This window comes from Gavia stellata, chromosome 6 (assembly GCF_030936135.1).
Source record: "Gavia stellata isolate bGavSte3 chromosome 6, bGavSte3.hap2, whole genome shotgun sequence".
Lineage (NCBI taxonomy): Eukaryota > Metazoa > Chordata > Aves > Gaviiformes > Gaviidae > Gavia > Gavia stellata.
The window spans coordinates 7,445,266-7,465,731 of NC_082599.1; the positions used below are offsets into that span (position 1 = coordinate 7,445,266).

Here is a 20,466-nt window from a genome sequence, read left to right on the forward strand (position 1 = left end):
AGTTGTATGCAAATAACAAGGCCATCCCCATTTAGGAGTGATTTACTTCCATTTTAGCCATACTGATGTAGGGCCATTGTTTACGCACTGGCACAACTCATTACCAAGCTGGTGCCCTGCACTAGTTTAAAATTGGCTCTGACCCACTGCAGCTTAATGGGTTTTCTGCTTGCAGTACAGCCCCTTAGAAAAACACTTGATCAACCTCATATGGATAACCTGGATGTGTCTTTCCAAGCTCCCAAACTTCAGAACAGCCATAATGAAGTTATTTATGTTTATATGACTATTGGTTAAACATATTCAGGCCTTTGCACAACTTGGGCAGCGTTTCTACCTGCAGTGTGGTAATACCCAATTACGCCAACAAATCAAAATTTCAAGCAGCAACCTGGGCATCCAGGTTCACAATCCTACTAATCTTGATTCACACGAGGACACTAGATAAGCTGGATTCAGGCGCAACTCCCAGCCTGCCTGATGCTGCAGGCAGAGGGGTCTCCATGCAGTCTGTGTGTAGAGAAGGGCCACAGCACTCCGTTCCAGGATTAAATGCATCTGTAGCAGGCTTGGGAAGCAGGACATGTTAGCACACGCAGCCTACAGCTTCAGACAAGAGATGGGACAAACAAAAGGGACGAAGGATGCGCTTATGCAGGTGAAGCGACAGAGGCATGCGAACAGCTGGGCACACGCAGTGCCTGTGGCCCACAGAAGCCTTAAAACACATGAAGCGCTGGGAACTATTTTGCATCAGTTGTGGTAAGCTGCTGGCATGCATGGACCCTCAGCACCGAGCACAGCATTCTGCAGCGCCCAGCCTGGCCCTGCTGTAGATGAGGAAACCCAGCAAAACAAAACCGTCGCTGGGTGGAGGAGAAGAGGCGACGAAAGCTGCTCGAGGAGGAAGGCCTGTTCCCCTTCTGCGCTGCGGGGCAACACAGCGGCAAGTCAGCGGGCCACAAGGGCGGGCGGGCCAGCCCGGGCCTTGCCCCCCGGCAGCTCCCCGAGGCCCGGCTGGCTGTAGCCGCCCGCGCCTCAGACCCCCGCCGGCGGCGGCAGACGAGCCCCGCGCAAGGCAGGAGCCCAGGAGGCGCCCGGGCTGCCCCGCCGCCGGCCGAGGGAGGGGAGAGGAGAGGCGGGGCGGGGGGGGGGGGGAGCGGCCCCGGTACCTGCTGCGTGCTGAAATCCCAGCCCAGGTAGCAGGGAGCGGCCATGGCGCGGCGGGGCCCGCCCGGCCCTCAGCCTTGCCCGCAGCCGGGGCGCGGGGGGGGGGGGGGGGTGGTGGCTTTGCAGGCCCGGCCCCCCCGGGAAGGAGCCGCCAGCCCGGCCCTGGGGAGCGGGAGTCGCGGAGTTAATGAGCGCCCAGCGCACACGGGATTAACCCCTCATCCCTCCCTCACCCGGAGGGGCTGGTGCGAGAGCGGCAGAGCAGGGAAGGGCTCTGGGGAGGCGATCGGGCGGTGGCCTGCTGCATGGCGGGACTGCCGGCGGCAGCTGCTGAACACCAGTCACTGAGTGCCAATGCATGGGAGCCCCCGGTGCTGCAGCTGCCCAAGTCGGTGAGAAAACACCACAGCAGCTGTACAGTGACCGCCCGATAAACGGAAGCAAAACAAAAAAGGGGCAACTTCAAACCACAGTCCAAAGGAATTAACAAAATTTTAATATTCCATTAATAGGTACCAGTCCTGTTGTGGTATCGTGCTTTGGTTTGCACAAAACGCACTTCCACAGTATTCCATAAAAAAATGCAGAATTGTTACTTTGGCTGAAGTTTTGTTCTGTGGTTTGCTTTTTTTTTTTTTTAAGCTGGGAGGGTTTGCGGAGGTTTTCAGGTTTTGCATTACCTGCCATAGCATGTGACAAGCAAAGTGGAATTGCTTAATCAAAAGAAGGTTCATCTAAAATACACTTTCATTCTGCAATCAAGGCAGTATCTCAGCAGAGCCTTAATGAAGTCAAATAGGTTTTGCATGCCCAGGATCTTAAAACTGTTCTAACAGTAAAAATAGTTAATTTGAAATGCCCTTTAAACTACAAAATATTACTAAATTTTGTCATATACTGAACATCTTAAATACATTTTTAAATATTCCCAGTGCTTTCTCAAAGCCCTAATTCCCATAGGTTTATACTTTTAAGATTTCTAGCTATTATTGCAAAGAAAAACCTTTACAACATTAATCCTGAAGACTCTCAACCTAGAATGCAAACAAACATTCTAATAAACTGACTTTTAAACCAATCTTACTCTATCATATCACCTTTGAATATTCTGTATTGACAGTACCTGTGCTAGAAATGTGATCACAAAATCTTTAAGACAGAGTTTCAATTAAAGTTGTCCGAAAAATATTTACAGTGTGGGAATCCCTTCAAATGCATAGTGTTGTTGGCCTGCATTTTAGAGTCTAATCCTGCAAATTTATCTGAATAGTTTGCAATCAGGAAACATCCCAACGAAGTAAGCAGAAGTAAAATAAAGGTATGTAAAAAATAATGTTATGTTAAAAATAAAGGTATGTAGAACTGTCACCCAGTTTGTAGTTTGTCTTCTTTGAATCAGATGGCCACCAGGTAGCGGTGGAATTTCCCTGCCCCTAAGGAGCTCATGCTGGATGGACCTGTCCTGAGCAAAGGTCTTACTTAACCAAGAAGAAGCTGTGAAGGAAATAAAAGTTTTTAAAATGTTACCAAGAACTGTTTCCTTAGTGTAACTCTTACCAGAGAACAAAGGATCAAATAACACATAGAGGTTGCTTTTCTATTAATGCAGAATGTGACTGGTGAGCCAGGGAGGAGACGCTTGCTCTGCCCTTTCACTTGCTGCATATTCCCTATAAACAAGTAACAGATGAGGCTTGAACAAGTAACAAGGAGGCTGAGGCTTGAAATGCTGCGATTTTCAAAATATAACTACTCGCAAAAAAGAAGAGAAACTGAAGTCAGTTCTGAAGGAAGCCAGAAGAATGATAAATTACTTCAGAAAAAGAGACATTAGTGGATTTTAAATCTTTTTTAAAGGAGGTACTGCTTAGTAGAAAGGAAACAACAGTTTATAAATAAATACAGAAGTCTTATGAGGATGTAAGAATCAATTATATTCTTCAGCAATCAGCTCGGAAGAATAGTCCTGAATAGCAAGAAATACTTTGCTTTAAATAGCACAGAAAAATTGGGGCTCGAATAACTACCCTTGTCTTATCAGGTCTCCTTAAATTAGGAACAAGGGTGCAAGAAAATAGGGTAGGAGAATCCACTCAAGGACAGAATGGGAATGTTTATGTTGCTACTTTCACTCTTCATGTTTTTCTAGAGGAAATAGGGAAGTTTGGAGAATCATTGCCTTACCCAGTCACTCTGTTGCCCATCCTTCCATCAAGGCAGTGTTCTCTCAAATTCAGTTGCTTGTGCACGGAAAATGTGCATTGCTGCTGTTCTTTCTGCATTAAAGTTCATACTGGCAGATACCACCATAACCTCCAAAATTGTTTCTTGAAAGCAAACAAGGTTTAGCTGTGCAGTTATCAGTGAAGTTGCAGTCATGTACTAGTGATGCTTTAGCACTGACAAATCCAGAATTTCCAGAGGGGATGGACAAAATGCCATTTATAATTGAAATGTCACCACTGCAGATTAACAGCTTGAGGCAGAGCACAAATTAATCACTCAAGACACATCGAGCAGGGTAAAGGGAAAAGTAAGTTTATTCCCCTTTTCCTATTAACTAGTTTCTGACCTGATGGAAAAGCAATACTTCCATGCTCTCCTAGGCCCTTGGCTATTTTGATAAATTATAACTAGTATGCCAGTTAATGCGTTTTTTTCTTCCCCCCACTGTCAAGTCAACTTCAACTGCACATTCATTTCAATTCATTGCAAAACATAAATTATTTTACCTGTATTCCATATTCGTACATATGGAGATTTTTCACTTTTTATTCCCACTTCAAGTATCAAAATCTGCCTCTGATCTCAGTTGCACCCTGATATAAACTTAGATTTAACTGCATTCTTCAGCTTTACACAGGTGAACTCCTTCAGAAACAGTGACAGCCTAACTACCATGCTTCATTATCATCAAATCATTTTAGACATGCCAACAAGCTAGAGAACAGACAGACCAGACCTTTGATATAAACTAGGATTACTATATTGACAGCAGTCCAGCTATCCTGATTTATACTAGCTACATAATTTCATGGGATGTGAAAATACTCACACCTTCACAGGAAGTAATAGAAGCCCAAGTGCAACTACAAAACTACCAATCCTTTTGCTTCCAGCAGTAGATTTTGGGCTTCTAACTAGTTATTTTAAGTAGCAGGGCAGCCAAATATCTCTAAGCCCAAAACAGGTATTTCCCATTCATACATGAGCATAGGTTGGCATAGCAGAAACAATGGGACAGCTGAGTCACTGCACATACAGACATCAGTTATGCACACGCAATACAACCGCCGCAGCCCATATTAGACCTCGCGCTGTGAGACCTGCTGGCACAATTATCCTTTTCCCAATAAGAAATCTTGTGGGTCTTTAATTAGCCTCAGAAACATTAAACATAGTAGAGCTGGATCAGATAAATGCCAACCTATTTGCCAAGTAACCTGACAGTCACGTGCAATGCTGCTAATTAGGTGGGAGATGTTTACAACGTTAAGCTCCAAGTAACACAACAATAACACATTAACACATCACCTAAAGAAAAAAAAAATCTCAGCTTGAGCACTAGACCTACCTACTGGAAAGATATCTGAACAATGACAATGCTGTAAAGGTCATTCCCTTTCTACTTAGCATTGCAGGTACTTTGTTATCACAAAATCTCCAGCAATGTTTAACCAAGTACTGGTAATACAAAATACCACAGTACCATAAATTAAAAGATGAAGTTGCTGTTCTTTTCATTGAGATGGCATTGTAACACCAAAAATGTTTTCCTTTCCCTAAATATGCACTTATCTGTTGAAGTTACTTTTGCACCTGATTTTGTGGTAACCATTGTGTTTGTCTGTACCTCCAAATGCTGTGGAGAGTCTCATTATTCACTCTGTAAGAACAAGTTCTTCATGTTTAAAAGCAATGGATCAAGGTGGCTGTTATCCACTGTAATTTTACTGACTGTACTGTGAACGGATGAAAGTATGTCTAAAGATCCAGCAAAAGCTCTATGCAGGAGTTTCACAAGAGGAAGCCCAGACCATGGTTGTTACATGGAGACTGAAGACATAGCTTATTTAGGTATAGTAATTATTCCACAAACTTATTGGTTGATTTAATTCTTGCCATGTGCATATTCAAAATCCAATTCAATGCAGTACCAGGTGTGGTATTGCATTAACCAATTAAGGCCCTTTACAGAGACCTCATGAAGAACTGGCGCAGGATGCCATATAAAAGCATATACGTGCATATGAACAATGGGTACAAGGAACACATTTCAATGATGGCTCAACTACACAATCTCAGTTATACTGTCAGTTTCATAGGTATTGGTCAATTTACAGCTTTTATTTAATCATGTACATAAAATTCTTCAATTTCACTTCTATCGAATTCATCAGAACATGTGTTGACTTCAGCGGGTACTGAATCAGGCACTGTAGAATTGTATCTGTTTTTACATACTGTAGTTTTACAGATGTAATTTCATTGACTCAGTTAGGCTACTAGTGATTATGAAGTGCAGTACAAATTCCTCATGAGATCTCTGCATGGAAGTGAACTGAAGGATGTTCCTAAATAGCAAATTATTTTTAGGATACTTTCCTCCCCTGCACAGATTTCAAGTCCATATTCATTCTCACAATAGTAATAGTACTTAACCATCCTCTTTGGAGGACTATCTTAACTAGATAGTTAGAGAGTCATTTGCAAGGCTTGTTAAAGTTAACTTATACACCCGGCAGATTTCCTTGAAGATGAATACTGAAGTGGTTTGTATCCTAATGCTCAAAAGCAAGTATCTCAGAAGCAAGATGTTGTCATCCAGATAAAACTTTTCATTAACAACAGATTAACCAGTTCTTTCATGCTGTACTTGATTTTATCAAACTCCACTTACAGATAAGTACATTTTATTGATTAAAAACAATCAAAGATAAACTCATTCCTACTCAAACAATGCCTGAAGTGGAAACTAATAAGGGCCAAGCCTTGCACTTTGCAGCACCATCCTGCAAGGATCAAAAATCATTTTGCAAACAAAAGCGAATCAAAATCAGGTAATTTACAAGTGGAAAAATCGAGGCAGAAAATTTATATAGCTTATCCAATGTTTTAGATCCTCCTTGAAATTCTCCCAGGGCTCCTATATGCATATTGTCTGTTGGAAGAACAAATAAACACAGGCTGCTGCCACCTCCCAGAGCTGTAGCCATCATAATTCTATGGATAGGAAACAGAGAAGTAGCTGGTATAGAAAAGATACTCCACAGGAAGGTTACTTAATCCTCAGCACCAACAGAGTCAAGACAGAACAGAGCTTTTTAAACAGCGCTTATGCCAGGCACGAAAAACACATACAGAACATCTGCTGCATTTAACTCCTCATAACCTGCACAATTCAATTTGACTTAGATGAATCCAGTGATTTCAGTGTGACTGCATTTACCATCCCCAAAATAAAAAACAGAATATGGTTCTGCAAAGGGAACTGGATAGCACCAAGTTTTCAACACATGCAAAGCCAGATACATGAGTATTAAAGGTGAAGGATGATTGGTATGAAATCCTCAGTGCTAACTTGGTGTTCTTGATTTAAGCCTTTCCAGCCACACCGGCAGAGCACAGGATCAGAGATGCCAGAGCTCACTACCAGACTGGAGCAATTTGGAGCTTCCTACAGCTTCTACCTCATTCTGGGTACAGCGGTGTTTTGCAAAACCCCTCCCAATCACTATGGCTGGATCAGTGGTACTGGATTCTGTCACTTGGGAACCTCAGGGATCTAAGGAATAGAAATTTGGCAAGCCATTTTACAGCCTGTACTAACCAGGCAACCTTCTCAGACCATCTAACAAAAGAACATTCCTGATTTGTTTTTTATATACAGATATATACCTACATACACACACGCTATCTAATTATATTTACATAAAGACCCCAAGGGATAAAAGGGGAAAACAGAATACTATCAAGGAAATGTGAAGGTGGACTACATATGACCCAAGCCCATCAAACCTTCAGAGGGACCTGAAGGACAGCTGGGCCACCCTCCCTTTGACACACTTGAACCCTTTATGTCTGAAAGCACATGAAAGGTCAGATCAGAAGAAACATCTTGAGATCATCATGAAAACTTGCATCATAGGCTCCTTCATCCCATTAGCATGGACATGCAGAGAGCACCAAAAAATAATCTTGCATCAGCAGAAAGTCCTGCGCTCTAACTACTTACACCAATCCCTAACCATGGCATGTTTTAAGGCTGTGCTTTCAAATAATAGAAATATACATCCTCTTATCAAAAATCTCATTAAATAGTAAACAATTACTACTGATTCTAATAATACTGTCTGGAACCCAAATAATAGCAGCCACCCTGTTTCTACCTTTCTTTTTGTTATTACATTTTCTAACAATAAAATATTCACTTTCTAACACTTCAGGACCGCATTTAAACTTAAAAAAAAAAACCACTATAGAAAGCTAGAGAAAGGGGATTATCACAGTAACTTTGATTTTCCTTCTCAGTTCCAGTTAAAATCTACAGATATTTGTATTCTATTTTTGTAACCTGCATGAACAGTGTTGGACATGTCTATAATTCTGCACATAAACAACATGAATAATCATAATGATCTCTGGTCCCAGGTGTGAAGTAAAAATCCAGTATTACAGAAAGTACATTCAGACAGTTAACCAGTATAAGCATTTTTAATTATCTTTAAATCAACAATTATTCCTATAAGGTCCTCCAAACAATTTTTTAATAAAAAACTAATTTACTACTCACAAATTAATTAGTATGAGATAAAATTAGTTGCATCTTTTTAAATGAGATTTTGCAACCAAGGTCAAGGGCAATAAACATCTACTTCAAGTTCTAAAAGCCATTGCTGTGGATTATGAAGTATTCTCAAAATTTTTTGCCTCAAGGAAATGAAGAACTGCTTCCACTGTGTGATGGAAGAACAGACTTAAGGGAAATACGGCACTTCAGACTTCAGGGTAATCAAACGAAAAATCACTCACAGATGATGTTTTTGACAGGAGTTCGTTCAATTACAGAAAGACAAGTTTTTACACAAACCTAATCATGGCAATAAATTTTCAGAACCTATAGTACTGTTAGGAAATATGTGTACCAGTGCAAGGAAATGGTACATTTCCTGCTTATACTCCTCAGCAACCTACAATCCAAATGGGGGCCGCTAACATTTTAGGACTAAGGCAAAGATAGTCATACCACTCCAATAGTGCCACCTGGTGCGTATTTTAAAAGTATACAGTAATCTGGAGATCCAAGTAACTCAATTTAAAGATTTAAACAGAAGGCATAATTTTGTGTGTAAGTATGACAATACAAATATTATTTTTGTTTTTATTTATTTTGTGGTATCATATAGATTAGACCTGCAACTCATTTTATGAATCGTATCCTGGTTGCAAATTATTCACAAAATACACACACGGGGAGGGGCGTGCATATATATTACACATACCATGCATTTCAAGAGTTTGTTCAGCTCTCAGTAAGGAAATGATTACTTCTACAGTTTATTTCATTTCATAGAAAGGCAGAAAAACTGAGTGAGTCAGAATAAGGCATTCCTATCTCCAGCCTCCCAATTCCAAGTGCCATTGGCACATACTGTTTTGACTCTGCACTGAGGCCCAAATATTTCTAACACATTCTTAAAAGGGAGCAATAAGCACAAAATTATTAAGGTATAACAAATCCTCCCCTCCCACCCCACTGCCTCAAGAAGCGGCAGCAAGAATGAAACTGGATGAAAGGTAAGGAAGGGAGAGTGGAGGGGAAAAGACACAAAATAGATGGAAAGAAACCTGAAGGAAGATTTCCCTGGTGGAACTACTGTCTTGGGGAGGTCACCATGACAGCATCCCTTTAAGAATTAACATTACTACATAAACCAGTATTACCCAGCCCTTTCTGCACCTGACTGTGTTCAATGAGGTTTTGTGTTTCACTGTTTTTTTTGGCAAAGTTTCATATGCTTACAACCTTAAGTCAACATTAAATCCAGCTATCCAGTTATAATCATGAACTCTGTATGCAGTAGCTCCAGATGCACTGCATGAAAACAAGCTGACTGAAATCCACAACTTCAGAGTAGACCACACAACCTCTGAAAGAAGTCACCATAGTTAGAAGAAAGCTATTTCTCCATTTAGGAAGATTTCAGATGCTTCATACTTGATTTGCTTTTGTGCCAACACAATGAAGGAAATGTCCTGCTTCTGCATGACTTTTTCTTCCTTGTTGGAACAGATGGTGAAGGCTTACAAATACATGACTGGTATTTTTTCAGTGACTCATACCTCAGAGCAACAGGCTTCAGATCATGATAAGCAGCCAACCAAGATGGATGTAAGCTTACTTGAGGAGCAGTATGACCATATAAAACAGAAGCAAAAACTGCAATCACACATTATTGTATTTAAAACAGGTATGCTTATATTTATAGGAAACAATGTAAATGTAGATGTAAAGACTATTGCTTTAAATCTTGAATAACTCCTAGCTTTGTTCTTTTTATGCTCAGGTTCAAGAAAGGTACAAAGTGAATTGCTTTTCTGTCATTTTGGGTTTTTATTCGTTTCACTGAAAGGTGTCTTATGTTTCTAGCAATTAGCTTCATGGCAGTGAAACACTAACGTGAATTTGAAACAAGTGAACGTATTTGAGATAAAATTTTACAGGTTTTATGTCAGTAAAGTGAAATTCTAAACATAAATGGTAACTGTTACAGGAGCCACATACTTCATGTCTATCATCAGTGTATTTGTGCAATGTATTCTGTAGTATTTCTGCTCTCCTGAATGCTTCCATCAGAACAAGCAATTCTGGGTCTTCTCTCTCTTTTTCCCTTCTTCTTTATCTGTGTACAAGACTACACGAAGCAATAGCAAATCTCAAGTGACTAGCACAAGTTGGGGTTTTGTTAAAAAATAACTTATACTAAGTCATAGTGGGTAACTAAGATACAAGCTTTGAACAAGAGGTCCCGTTTTGAAAGTGTTTTCACTGCATACTGCTTGGAAAGTACATAAATAGAAAAAGAAATAACGATATGTATCACTCATCTACCTACTATGTCAGACAGATTTTATATAAGAAACTTCCAAATATTTTAAAGTTTTTAGTTAGACTACTGCTTACAATATTACACTGATAATATGTTCATTTACTTTCTAAGTTAAAGCGATACTGAGAACACTAAGTCAATTAATGAAGTTGTCTTCTGAATTTAATTGCAATATGAAAAACATGCTTCATTCACCTCTCATAATAGTATTTAGCTCAACAAATGCAGGTTATTTCATTCCTTACATTTTCCTCTACATTTTTCAGCAGTTCTAGATTTTGGCTCTGTCAGACTGTATCATCAAAACAATTGAAAAAACACATAATTATGAACTATACAACAGATTCACTTTTCAATATTCTTTCATCCAAATGTCTAGAAATTCTTCTGTTAAAAGAATTTAAATCTCTGTGAGGAAGAGAGAGATAGAGAGAGAGAGAGAGGGAGAGAGAGATGTTCAAGCTTATTTTATCAGGTATGAAAAGGCAACTAACTTGAAGACAAACCAGCCCATCTAATCAGCTATAGCAAAAATGTAAGTCAGTTAAAGAAAGGAAGCAGAAGTCTGTATTTAGATTAAATTCAAATGAAGCTTCAGACATAATGAATGTAATCAGAGCAGATTTTTTGCAAGGACACCATTTGAAGATTAAAGAAAAGACGTAAGAAAGTAGGACTGCACAATTTCTGTGGAGTTTAAAATTTAGTAGGGCTGAAAGTTCACATACAAGTATTTTCATATACATACACATAACCCAGAACATTCACAAAACCACATAACCTACTGCAATGAGCTTTGATCTTTAAACAACCTGTGTGGAAAGGATTAATGTTACTGTTAGAAGCAGTTGAAGTTTGCGGGTTTTTTGTTATGCTGAGATCTCAATGTCCTGAAAGTTGATCTTATACATTCCTATGGTTTGGAAGCTGGGAAAACCTATTACATAGATCAGGACTTTGAACCTGTTACATGCATCAGTTTCCAAGAGCGTGTCAAGCAGAAATGAACACTGCCATACCAGGATTGCCTACTGCCCTACACTCCTTAAGTTACAAGCTTAAACCATCCAGAAATTTCAGCTAGTACTAAAAGGTAGTTCGTGTATGTGTCAGTATTTTGTACTGGCAGCAAATTGCTTCCCTACCTAGAGGGTAAGATTATGGCTGGGCTGGGAAGGGGATGACAACGACAGCACCACCGCAACCCCGCACATACACACAAACCTCAGAGGCCAGACACAAAAACCTCATGAGATTCAAACATCATGGAAGGAGGGCACCTTCAGTCCTTCATGGTCTTAAAAATCCCTGCCAAAGGTCTTTATTCTAACTAGTAAACCCCTAAATGATTTCTGTCAGACAGACCAGCTGTCCTTCCATGATACCACAGGATTTTGAGCATTTCAGGTCTATTGCGCCACAGCCGGAATGGTAACTCTAAGTTTCCTTCAGGACTTTTAGCTTTGTATGTCACTACCTGTTTGCCAGAGTCATGAAATTGTGGACCTTTAAACAGAACTTAAGATTCTCTAACTTCTCTAGGCTTTTGACTAGTGGGTTATTAACTGAGAAGCCACCTGAAAACAACTTTCTTCTGTTCCTTCCCCAATACACACAGCCACGTTCATGCTTCTGCCTGTTCCTGACTATTTGAGAACAGAGCATGATAAGATTTGAAAGTCATCAGCTAGGGGATAATACAGCAGTGCATTCATTATTTATTGGCTAAGAAGCTGAAAAACCGTATTTACTTTAGGAATTAAATGGGAGCATTCAGCGCATGCAGTCACAACAGAATAAACACTGGGACTCTGACTGCAGAAATCTCTTCCAAGAATTTACCAAACTAACTTGAAATAAGATTAACTTTTGTCACTCCAGAACCTTTTAAGTATCTATCTATGATGACAGCATATGAAAAAGGCCAAATGGTAAACGACCCTTCAACAAGGCTATTATGCACCATTTAAAAAAAAAAAAAAAAAGAAACAGACCAAAGATCTGTTTAATTAAAGCTTTGTTTAGAAGTGTAGAGAGTGCTGAATGTGTGTTAATTCAACACATAGTGGTTCAGGACTCTCACACTTCTATCAGAGGTCATTGCTCAATTTTGTGTGCTGCACCTGTAGCCAAAGAATCAAATCAAACCCGAACTCAAAACCAGTCCACACTATTAAAATTGGACTAGATACATTACTTCGAACTCTCTAATCAACTCCTAATCAACTCAAGCCAGATCACAATTCTTTTGATGACCAGTTCATAAGGTTCAAGATAAAACCTGATGTTGCCTATCAACGTCACTTCAGCCAGGAGTGCAATTACATCCACAAGAACGTGCAAAGCTGCATCACCTCAGAGTCTCTCAGTTCCTTCTCTCTTGCTTTTTCTCTTGCATATGCAGAAGGTGGACTAATTTTCATAGCTTAGTGCTACACTGTGCTGTTCTGCAGAACACAGAGGGATCTATTTTGCAAGCGGACTTTTTGCAGCCACCCAAGCTCAGCTTTATTTCCTGGATAAAGTTCCGTCACAACTTTGATTCTCACTGTTCCGTGATAAAGAACTGCGTGTTCTTATCTCTATGAATGGTTTCACCCTAGGAAATTCTGTTAGCATACTCCACTGTACAGACATATACACAAACACATCTATATCTCTAAGCTCTGCATGTGCTTTAGTCTCCTTTCTCCTGGTAACACTGCAGGACAGCGGAAGATGTGAGCTGACACAGTTCTCACTCCCAGAGCCATGCTGCAAAGCAGCTCTTATCAGATCAACTCTACGTGGCCAGCCCAGGGAGCAGAAAAAAAAACAACTGTGCCGGTGTTGCTTCAGCAGTGGGAGCCAAAGACACTAATGAAAGCCCCTCCTTAGCCAAAGCCATGTTGTACAGGTTCATTTACTGCCAGTAAATCAGCTGGGTCTGACATCTTCAAATATTTCCTTGTAAAGATGGTATGAAAGACAGTGCAGTTTTTTTTTTTTTAAAGGCAGCATCCTATTCGAACTAGCTTCCTTTCAAATTCAGGGTTACAATGCTTTTAAAATGGCTATTCAGACATTTTGTTTCAGAATATAATCAGCACTCTTCTATGTCTACTTTTTTACTTTAATGTGCTTCATAACTCATACTGCACAGGAACTACACAGTTCCTATAACTCAACCCTGTAAATAAGGTCAGCATTCTGCACAACTCCTACTTTAAACTATACGTATACTAACTGAAGTATATTTCATTAATACTTGCAATGTCAACAGCACTGTTTATCTTTAGTGTAATGGCTCAGTTTCTATTCATTTTCAAGGCACAGAAAGCCAGTCATGTTCAGTAATTTGATGGCTGCTACATGTAATTAAAGTAGCATTAGCATTTCTATCCCTAATGCCTTATACATTTCTAACAGTAACTTTCATACTGACCAGATTCTTTCCCACTATTACAGTTACTCTATACCATTCATGGAGCAAGCAGATTTTTCCTCTAAGTGATCAGTCAGGCACCATTAGTGTGATAAGATACTTACTTTACACCATTTATACTGACTACAATAGTAAAATTGCAGTAAAATATTAAAATACAAGCCTATATGTTAATGATCCCTCATTAAGAAAAAGAAGAAAGAAATTCACAACTTGTTTCATCTAGAAGCAGTCACAGTATTTTTAAGTCGTGAATACAAACTTCAAATAGCATCAAATAGAACATTTTTGTTTTTCAAATCACAGCACCTACCAAAACATGGAGAAAGTCCCTGCTCACCTTAAGAATTCTTGCTTACAAGCAAATAATTACTGAAAGTCAATTCTCAATCTCTGTTGTTAATGGGTCTTAGAGTACCGGTTAGATCAGTATTGACTTGATAAATCTCCATTTTCATTTGAGTAACCCTAGGGTACCATTTATGTCCTCAGAACTGCAAAATCAAGCATGCAATATCTCTACTCCGTAACCTGGCATCAGAAGAACTTGCACTACTCTCAGCCACAGATGGAAAGAGTACAGATAAACTCATGTGTTAAAGCTCTTCAGTTGAGTTTATGCCACAGAAATTACACCCTTAATTTTTGCCACCATAGTAATGTGCATGTATGCATTTCTCTTGTAGGTGAACATGAATCTCTTCTCCCAGAACCAATGGTCAATGCTGTTTTAATTAACAAAAAAGTTAGAAGATCGAAGTCATTTACAGAACATGTTCCAGTCAGAAAGGTCAGCCTGGAGATGACCAGCAATGGCAACGTACAAGACACCTCACCATGGCACACCCACCTGGGAATTCACCGCCTGGCACAAGCCCCTTATCAAGGAGTTAACTGGGATCTTTCCCACTGCAAGAATGGACCATGCAGTTTTGACAATCAGAGACTGATTTCAAAGGGAAACGGCACACTGCAACCCAAGGTATTAGAAGGAGCAAGTGAATTATCTGCACTCAGTCAACTGGGAAGTTCAAGCATGTCGAACAGTTTCAGCAAAGAGAATGGCAGCAACATTTCCAGCACCTGCCAAAAGCCTCCTCTGAAATCAGCCACTTCAGCAGTTTGGACACATCAAGATATTTCTTCTACAAAATGCATGCCAGCCTGCAATAAACCGAACTTTTACCCTTTCCCTAACAAAAAAGGGCCCAGAATTTCTGAAGCAGCAAGGAGGCTTGGATTATATGTCTCACAATGAAGACATTCAGTAATACATAAAACTTAGTCAAAAACTTGACTAAAATTTAAAATAGCAAAATAGTCTTCCCAGTTACACTGATCGACCTGCTGAGGGTCTACTACTTTTATTAGCCAAGGAAGATCCTTACTATAGAATCTGTTGTTTTACAGTACGGTGTAAAATGAGATGTTCTCATGAAGATGGTGGGCTGCAATGACAGATACTCAGTTCTGTTATTTGAGATGTAAGAGCAATTTTATCTTTTTTTTTCCCCCTATTTTCAGGTTACTGATTTTAGAAACTAAGATTTTATCACAGCAACATTTGAAGTATCTGAAAGAGCTATAGCAAAGACTAGTACAACTACTGATGAAGCAACTAGGCTAAATTTCAATATGGTACTATTTAATTAGACAATAAACAAGTAACAAATGAAACAGTATTGAAGGTGATTGGTACACTTAACGCATGATTTCATCACTCACTTTCCTCAAAAAAAGATATTCAAGATACTTTCTGATGTATTTTTAAAATCAATGAATAAAACCTCTCCTCATTTCTATTGTTGTTTTAATGGGACTTAGTAAATGTCACCTTTTTCTTACATACAAATTTTATAATAACATATTGTTGGTTCCCATCTATCCCCAGTATTTCATTAGAAAACAAAAGTCTGCAATAATTACTTAGCTCCCCAATACTGTATATCAACATACCTTCCTTACCAGAAGTATAATGCATCTTTCTGCTGTTACAACTGCATGCACACAAAGGGGATATAACCATTTCAACTACACAAATAAAACTATAGTAGTACAACTATTTTTTATAGATAGGGTTTAACATTTTCTCTTGTGGCACAACTGCACCACAAACCTGTGCAAGTTTTTATAAGTGAGTAGTTATTGCTGGTCTCCCCTCCTGCAAAATCTTTAGAGGAAGGAGACCCTCTTTTGCAGGTGCTTTTCAATGACAAAAACACGAGCTACGTATCACCCACTTCTGACTACAAGTATTCAGACAGGTCTTTTTCTCAAATGTAGGCTTCAGAAAATTGAAGACTTGAAATGTCTCCCCATTTCATGGTGACACTAATTTCGAGCTATGCCACTGGCTGTTCTGAACCATTCCATATCTACCTGAGCCCTGACAGAAAAGCAAAATGAGGATCAGGTGGACGGCCCACGAAGCTCTTCATGATCTCTGCAAACAGTCTGCAAGCACACATCCCCAGTTACCACCACCGTCTCAAAATCACACCATCCACACACAAACAAAAGTGAAGGAAAAAAAAAAAAAGATGCCAAAGATGCCTAGCTGTGGTTTATATCCTTCTAGACACAAACTCTTCTCAGCAAGATAAACCATCCCCTCATAAGATATCTTGAAAACAGAGCTAACACCAACGTGCAAATAAAATCCTATTGTCAAAGAGAAAGCAGTGTTATCCATTTCTAAGAGAAAGTACCATTTTCTTTGCACCCAATACAACTTCAAACCATTAATCCTTCATACAGTTCCACTGACTTCTGTTGTGCTTGATAGAGGATACTACACCTGGAGATGTTTGCACAGATCTATCAGAGCCTACGTTTCCATTGCAGGAGATTCAGAGCTATAAGTGTACCACAGTACTTTGTTAGGTCCACAACAATAGAAAAAATATCATGGAATATAATGCTATTTTACTCCCTCCAGCCAAACGTCATTTCCTCTATGCCGCTCAACAGTTTCAGACCCAAACTCTGTAGTGTCCCACACCAATCCAGCCACCACCAGTAGGTAAGCAGGCACCTTGTCTCCTGGAAGTGACAGTCCTTAAGATAGTGCTGAAAAGCACTAGCTATTACCAATAGCAATGAGTCCACCAGAGTAACTCCTGAAGAATTTTCCACTCATCCTCACTAAAAGCAGCAGAATCATAGAATCATTTAGGTTGGAAAAGACCTTTAAGATAGAGTCCAACCATTAACCTAACACCGCCAAGTCCACCACTAAACCATGTCCCTAAGTGCCACATCCACATGTCTTTTAAATACTTCCAGGGATGGTAACTCAACCACTTCCCTGGGCAGCCTGTTCCAATGCCTGACAACCCTTTCAGTGAAGAAATTTTTCATAATATCCAGCCTAAACCTCCCCTGGCGCAACCTGTGGCCATTTCCTCTTATCCTATCACTTGTCACTTAGGAGAAGAGACCAACACCCACCTCTCTGCAACCCCCTCTCAGATAGTTGTAGAGAGCGATGAGGTCTCCCCTCAGCCTCCTCTTCTCCAGACTGAACAACCTCAGTTCCCTCAGCCGCTCCTCATCAGACTTGTGCTCCAGACCCCTCACCAGCCTCATCGCCCTTCTCTGGACACGCTCCAGCACCTCAATGTCCTTCTTGTAGTGAGGGGCCCAAAACTGAACACAGTATTCGAGGTGGGGCCTCACCAGGGCCAAGTACAGGGGCACGATCACCTCCCTACTCCTGCTGTCCACACCATTTCTGATACAGGCCAGGATGCCGTTGGCCTTCTTGGCCACCTGGGCACACTGCTGGCTCATCTTCAGCCGGCTGTCAATCAACACCCCCAGGTCCTTTTCTGCAGGGCAGCTTTCCAGCCACTCGTCCCCAAGCCTGTAGCATTGCATGGCGTTGTTGTGGTCAAAGTGCAGGACCCGGCACTTGGCCTTGTTGAACCTCATCCAGTTGGCCTCGGCCCATCGATCCAGCCCGTCCAGTTCCCTCTGCAGAGCCTTCCCACCCTCCAGCAGATCAACACTCCTGCCCAACTCGGAGTCATCTGCAAACTTACTAAGGGCGCACTCGATCCCCTCATCCAGATCATTGATAAAGATACTAAACAAGACCGGTCCCAGTACTGAGCCCTGGGGAACACCACTTGTGACCAGCCACCAACTGGATTTAACTCCATTCACCAGAACTCTTTGAGCCCAGCCATTCAGCCAGTTTTTTACCCAGTGAAGCATATGCCCATCCAAGCCATGAGCCGTCAACTTCTCCAGAAGAATGCTGACATAGGTTTGGGAAAAGGTGTTCATTGTGATTTTTCAGGTTTTCTGGCATTTTCAATTAACTAGCCTGCCCAGATTAGTTTCCAGCTCAGATGCCGATATCCATTTCTAGATAAGCATGAGACACTAATAAAGAATCATAGCTACATTTTTTTTTCTTCACAGTGGTTACAGTTTTTAAAGAAAGATTAGAAAGAAAAAAAAGATAAAACACAGATATGCATAATAGGTAGAGGGAGAAAATATTAGATAACAACTAGCCTGTAAGAAACAAGAAACTACCTACAGGGAAATACTTAAAAAAAAATCATTGTCTTTTGATATGTGATACACATTAGCTTTCTATTTACTTGTCTTGCTGAATTGTACTCCTGCCTATCATTATACTGCAGCATTATTTTTTTTATATCTCCAAGTCTGTAGACTACAAGAGAACCAAATAAAGCTAACGGAATACCTGAAAGTAAAATCCCACGTTAGCACGAGGCCCCTCTTAAAACTACTAAAACATTAATTTCCTGATTTGCCTAGACACTTGCAATGACACACTTGAGAACATTTCAGCGAATGCAACTTCAACTTTTAAATTCTTTTAAATCACAGAAAGTTTATAACCTTATCTAGCCACTTACCTGCTCTATAAACCCATTTGAACTAAATTAGTGATATTATTTTCTGCAAACACTTTTAAATTGATTTTAAAGTGCTTTGAATTAGTTATCTTAATTAAACATGGACCTTGAATACCATGATTTAAAACTCAGTGCAGGTTTACGCATGGACTAAGTAACTAACTCCTTTGTAAGCACTTTCATATAAACACTTTGTCCTTTCCTAAGGCTTCTCTAGCATATTACTGTGCTTTGTACTGACTGGAACTTCTTTAGAAAAGGCATTTTGCCTTTGAAGAATTCTTTCAATTTAATTCCCAAGGACCTCTCTGGAGGTATTCAAGGAGCGTGTGGATGTGGCATTGTGGGATGTGGCTTGATGGGCATGGTGCTGTGTGGTGTGGGTGGGTTGTTTTGGTGTGGGTTGTGGCGTATTTTGTGGTTTGTGGGGGGTTTTTTTGTGGTTTTTTTTTTTTTTTTTTTTTTTTTTTTATGGTTGGACTTGATCTTACAGGTCTTTTCCAACCTTAGTGATTCTGTGACCTTATGGAAGAACGATTTCAGTAAATTTTGATTTGTTAGTAGAGTAGCTTTAGTTATGAGAAAAGTTGCTATACCTACATTTCAAGAGACTGAAATATTACACAGGCACATTGTCTAATGAGAAAATTATTTTCTTCCTAAAGAAGCTGCAGTAAAAATGAAACAAGATGAGAAAAAATGGAAAAATTCAAATACTATAAAGTCCCAGTTCTCAAGCGCACCTGATTTTCAAAACTCTTTACTGTTCACTTTTTCATGTTCGGAGATCATGGGACAGTAACTTTCATCACTCTGTTACCATAGCTTTAGCTAAGTTTCAAGCATTGAACTCAAGACCGTCATAAAAACAAGTTTACTCTCATTTTATCAGTAGGCAAACTTGACTGATTTATGCACACAGGGGAACCTCGAATCCTGAAATTCTAGTTCAGTGTCTTGTTCACAAGCTCATGACACCTGTGAGGTTCCCATTTCCAAAGCTGCAGTGTGCAGCACCCCTCCTTAGTCTGCATCACTGTCTAAGGAAAATGTTTTACATCAGGACAGTCCTGCAGGCCCATCCATTCTGGAATAAATAATACTCCAGTGCAATGAGTTCAGTCACACATCAGAGCAGTTAGAAAATCCCCTTCCTGCTGGGACAGCTGGTCAGATTTATTAATTAACCCACACAAGTTAATAATTTCTGGTGTAACCCATTAAAAGAACACTTATGTCTTTTACAGGCACCAGAAAGATTCCAGGAACAAGCCCCAACCCCTTGAGGGCCTCAAATACAACATTGAGCAGCCTACATTGTACAGCCAAATGTCTGTGTAGCCGCATACCATACTCCCACTCTAGGACATTATACAGACAAGAAGTGACAATCCAGCACCACCTCAGCTTGAGGTGGTGTTTAGTACCCGATTTTCCACACACATGCCACATATTCTTCCAGCCCAGTCTCTGAACACAGGTTAAGTTTTAACAGGCCACCAACCAGGAAAGAACCTGCCCGCCACCCCTGAAGGGGAAATATAAGCCCCCACACAAAAGCTCACAGCACCTCTGCCTTTTGGGAAATACTCTCTCTCAGCACTGACAGGAATTTCAGCCCCTTTTGCCTCACAAACGGAGAAGCTGAAGCTGAGGGGTGGCTGCACCACACACAGCCTCCTCCAGGCCCCAACCCCTCCTGGAAGGGAAACTCGCTCAGGTAGCCAAGCGCCTTGGGGACCACCACCACCACCACCACCACCACCACCACCACCATCACCATCACCATCACCATCACCATCACCATCACCACGTCCCAGGGGAGAGGCAAACCGGGCTGGGCTATAAGACAGTACGGGGACAGCAG

General features: G+C 40.5%; 2 protein-coding genes across 3 annotated transcripts in view; one reads left to right on the forward strand and one right to left on the reverse strand.

The window, feature by feature from the left end:
* Positions 1-1,217, reverse strand: part of XYLB (xylulokinase) — an 87,304-nt gene extending 86,087 nt beyond the window's left edge. For both annotated transcript variants that reach the window (XM_059818842.1, XM_059818841.1), the window contains exon 1: positions 1,173-1,217. In XM_059818842.1, coding sequence (XP_059674825.1) covers positions 1,173-1,217 — 45 coding nt within the window. The remainder of the gene's footprint in view (positions 1-1,172) is intronic.
* Positions 1,218-9,412: 8,195 nt separating this feature from the next.
* Positions 9,413-14,962, forward strand: C6H9orf152 (chromosome 6 C9orf152 homolog). Its single transcript, XM_009818932.2, has 2 exons — positions 9,413-9,641; positions 14,391-14,962. Exons 1-2 carry the CDS (start codon positions 9,413-9,415, stop codon positions 14,960-14,962), a joined length of 801 nt encoding a protein of 266 aa, XP_009817234.2.
* The last annotated feature ends 5,504 nt before the right edge of the window (positions 14,963-20,466 follow it).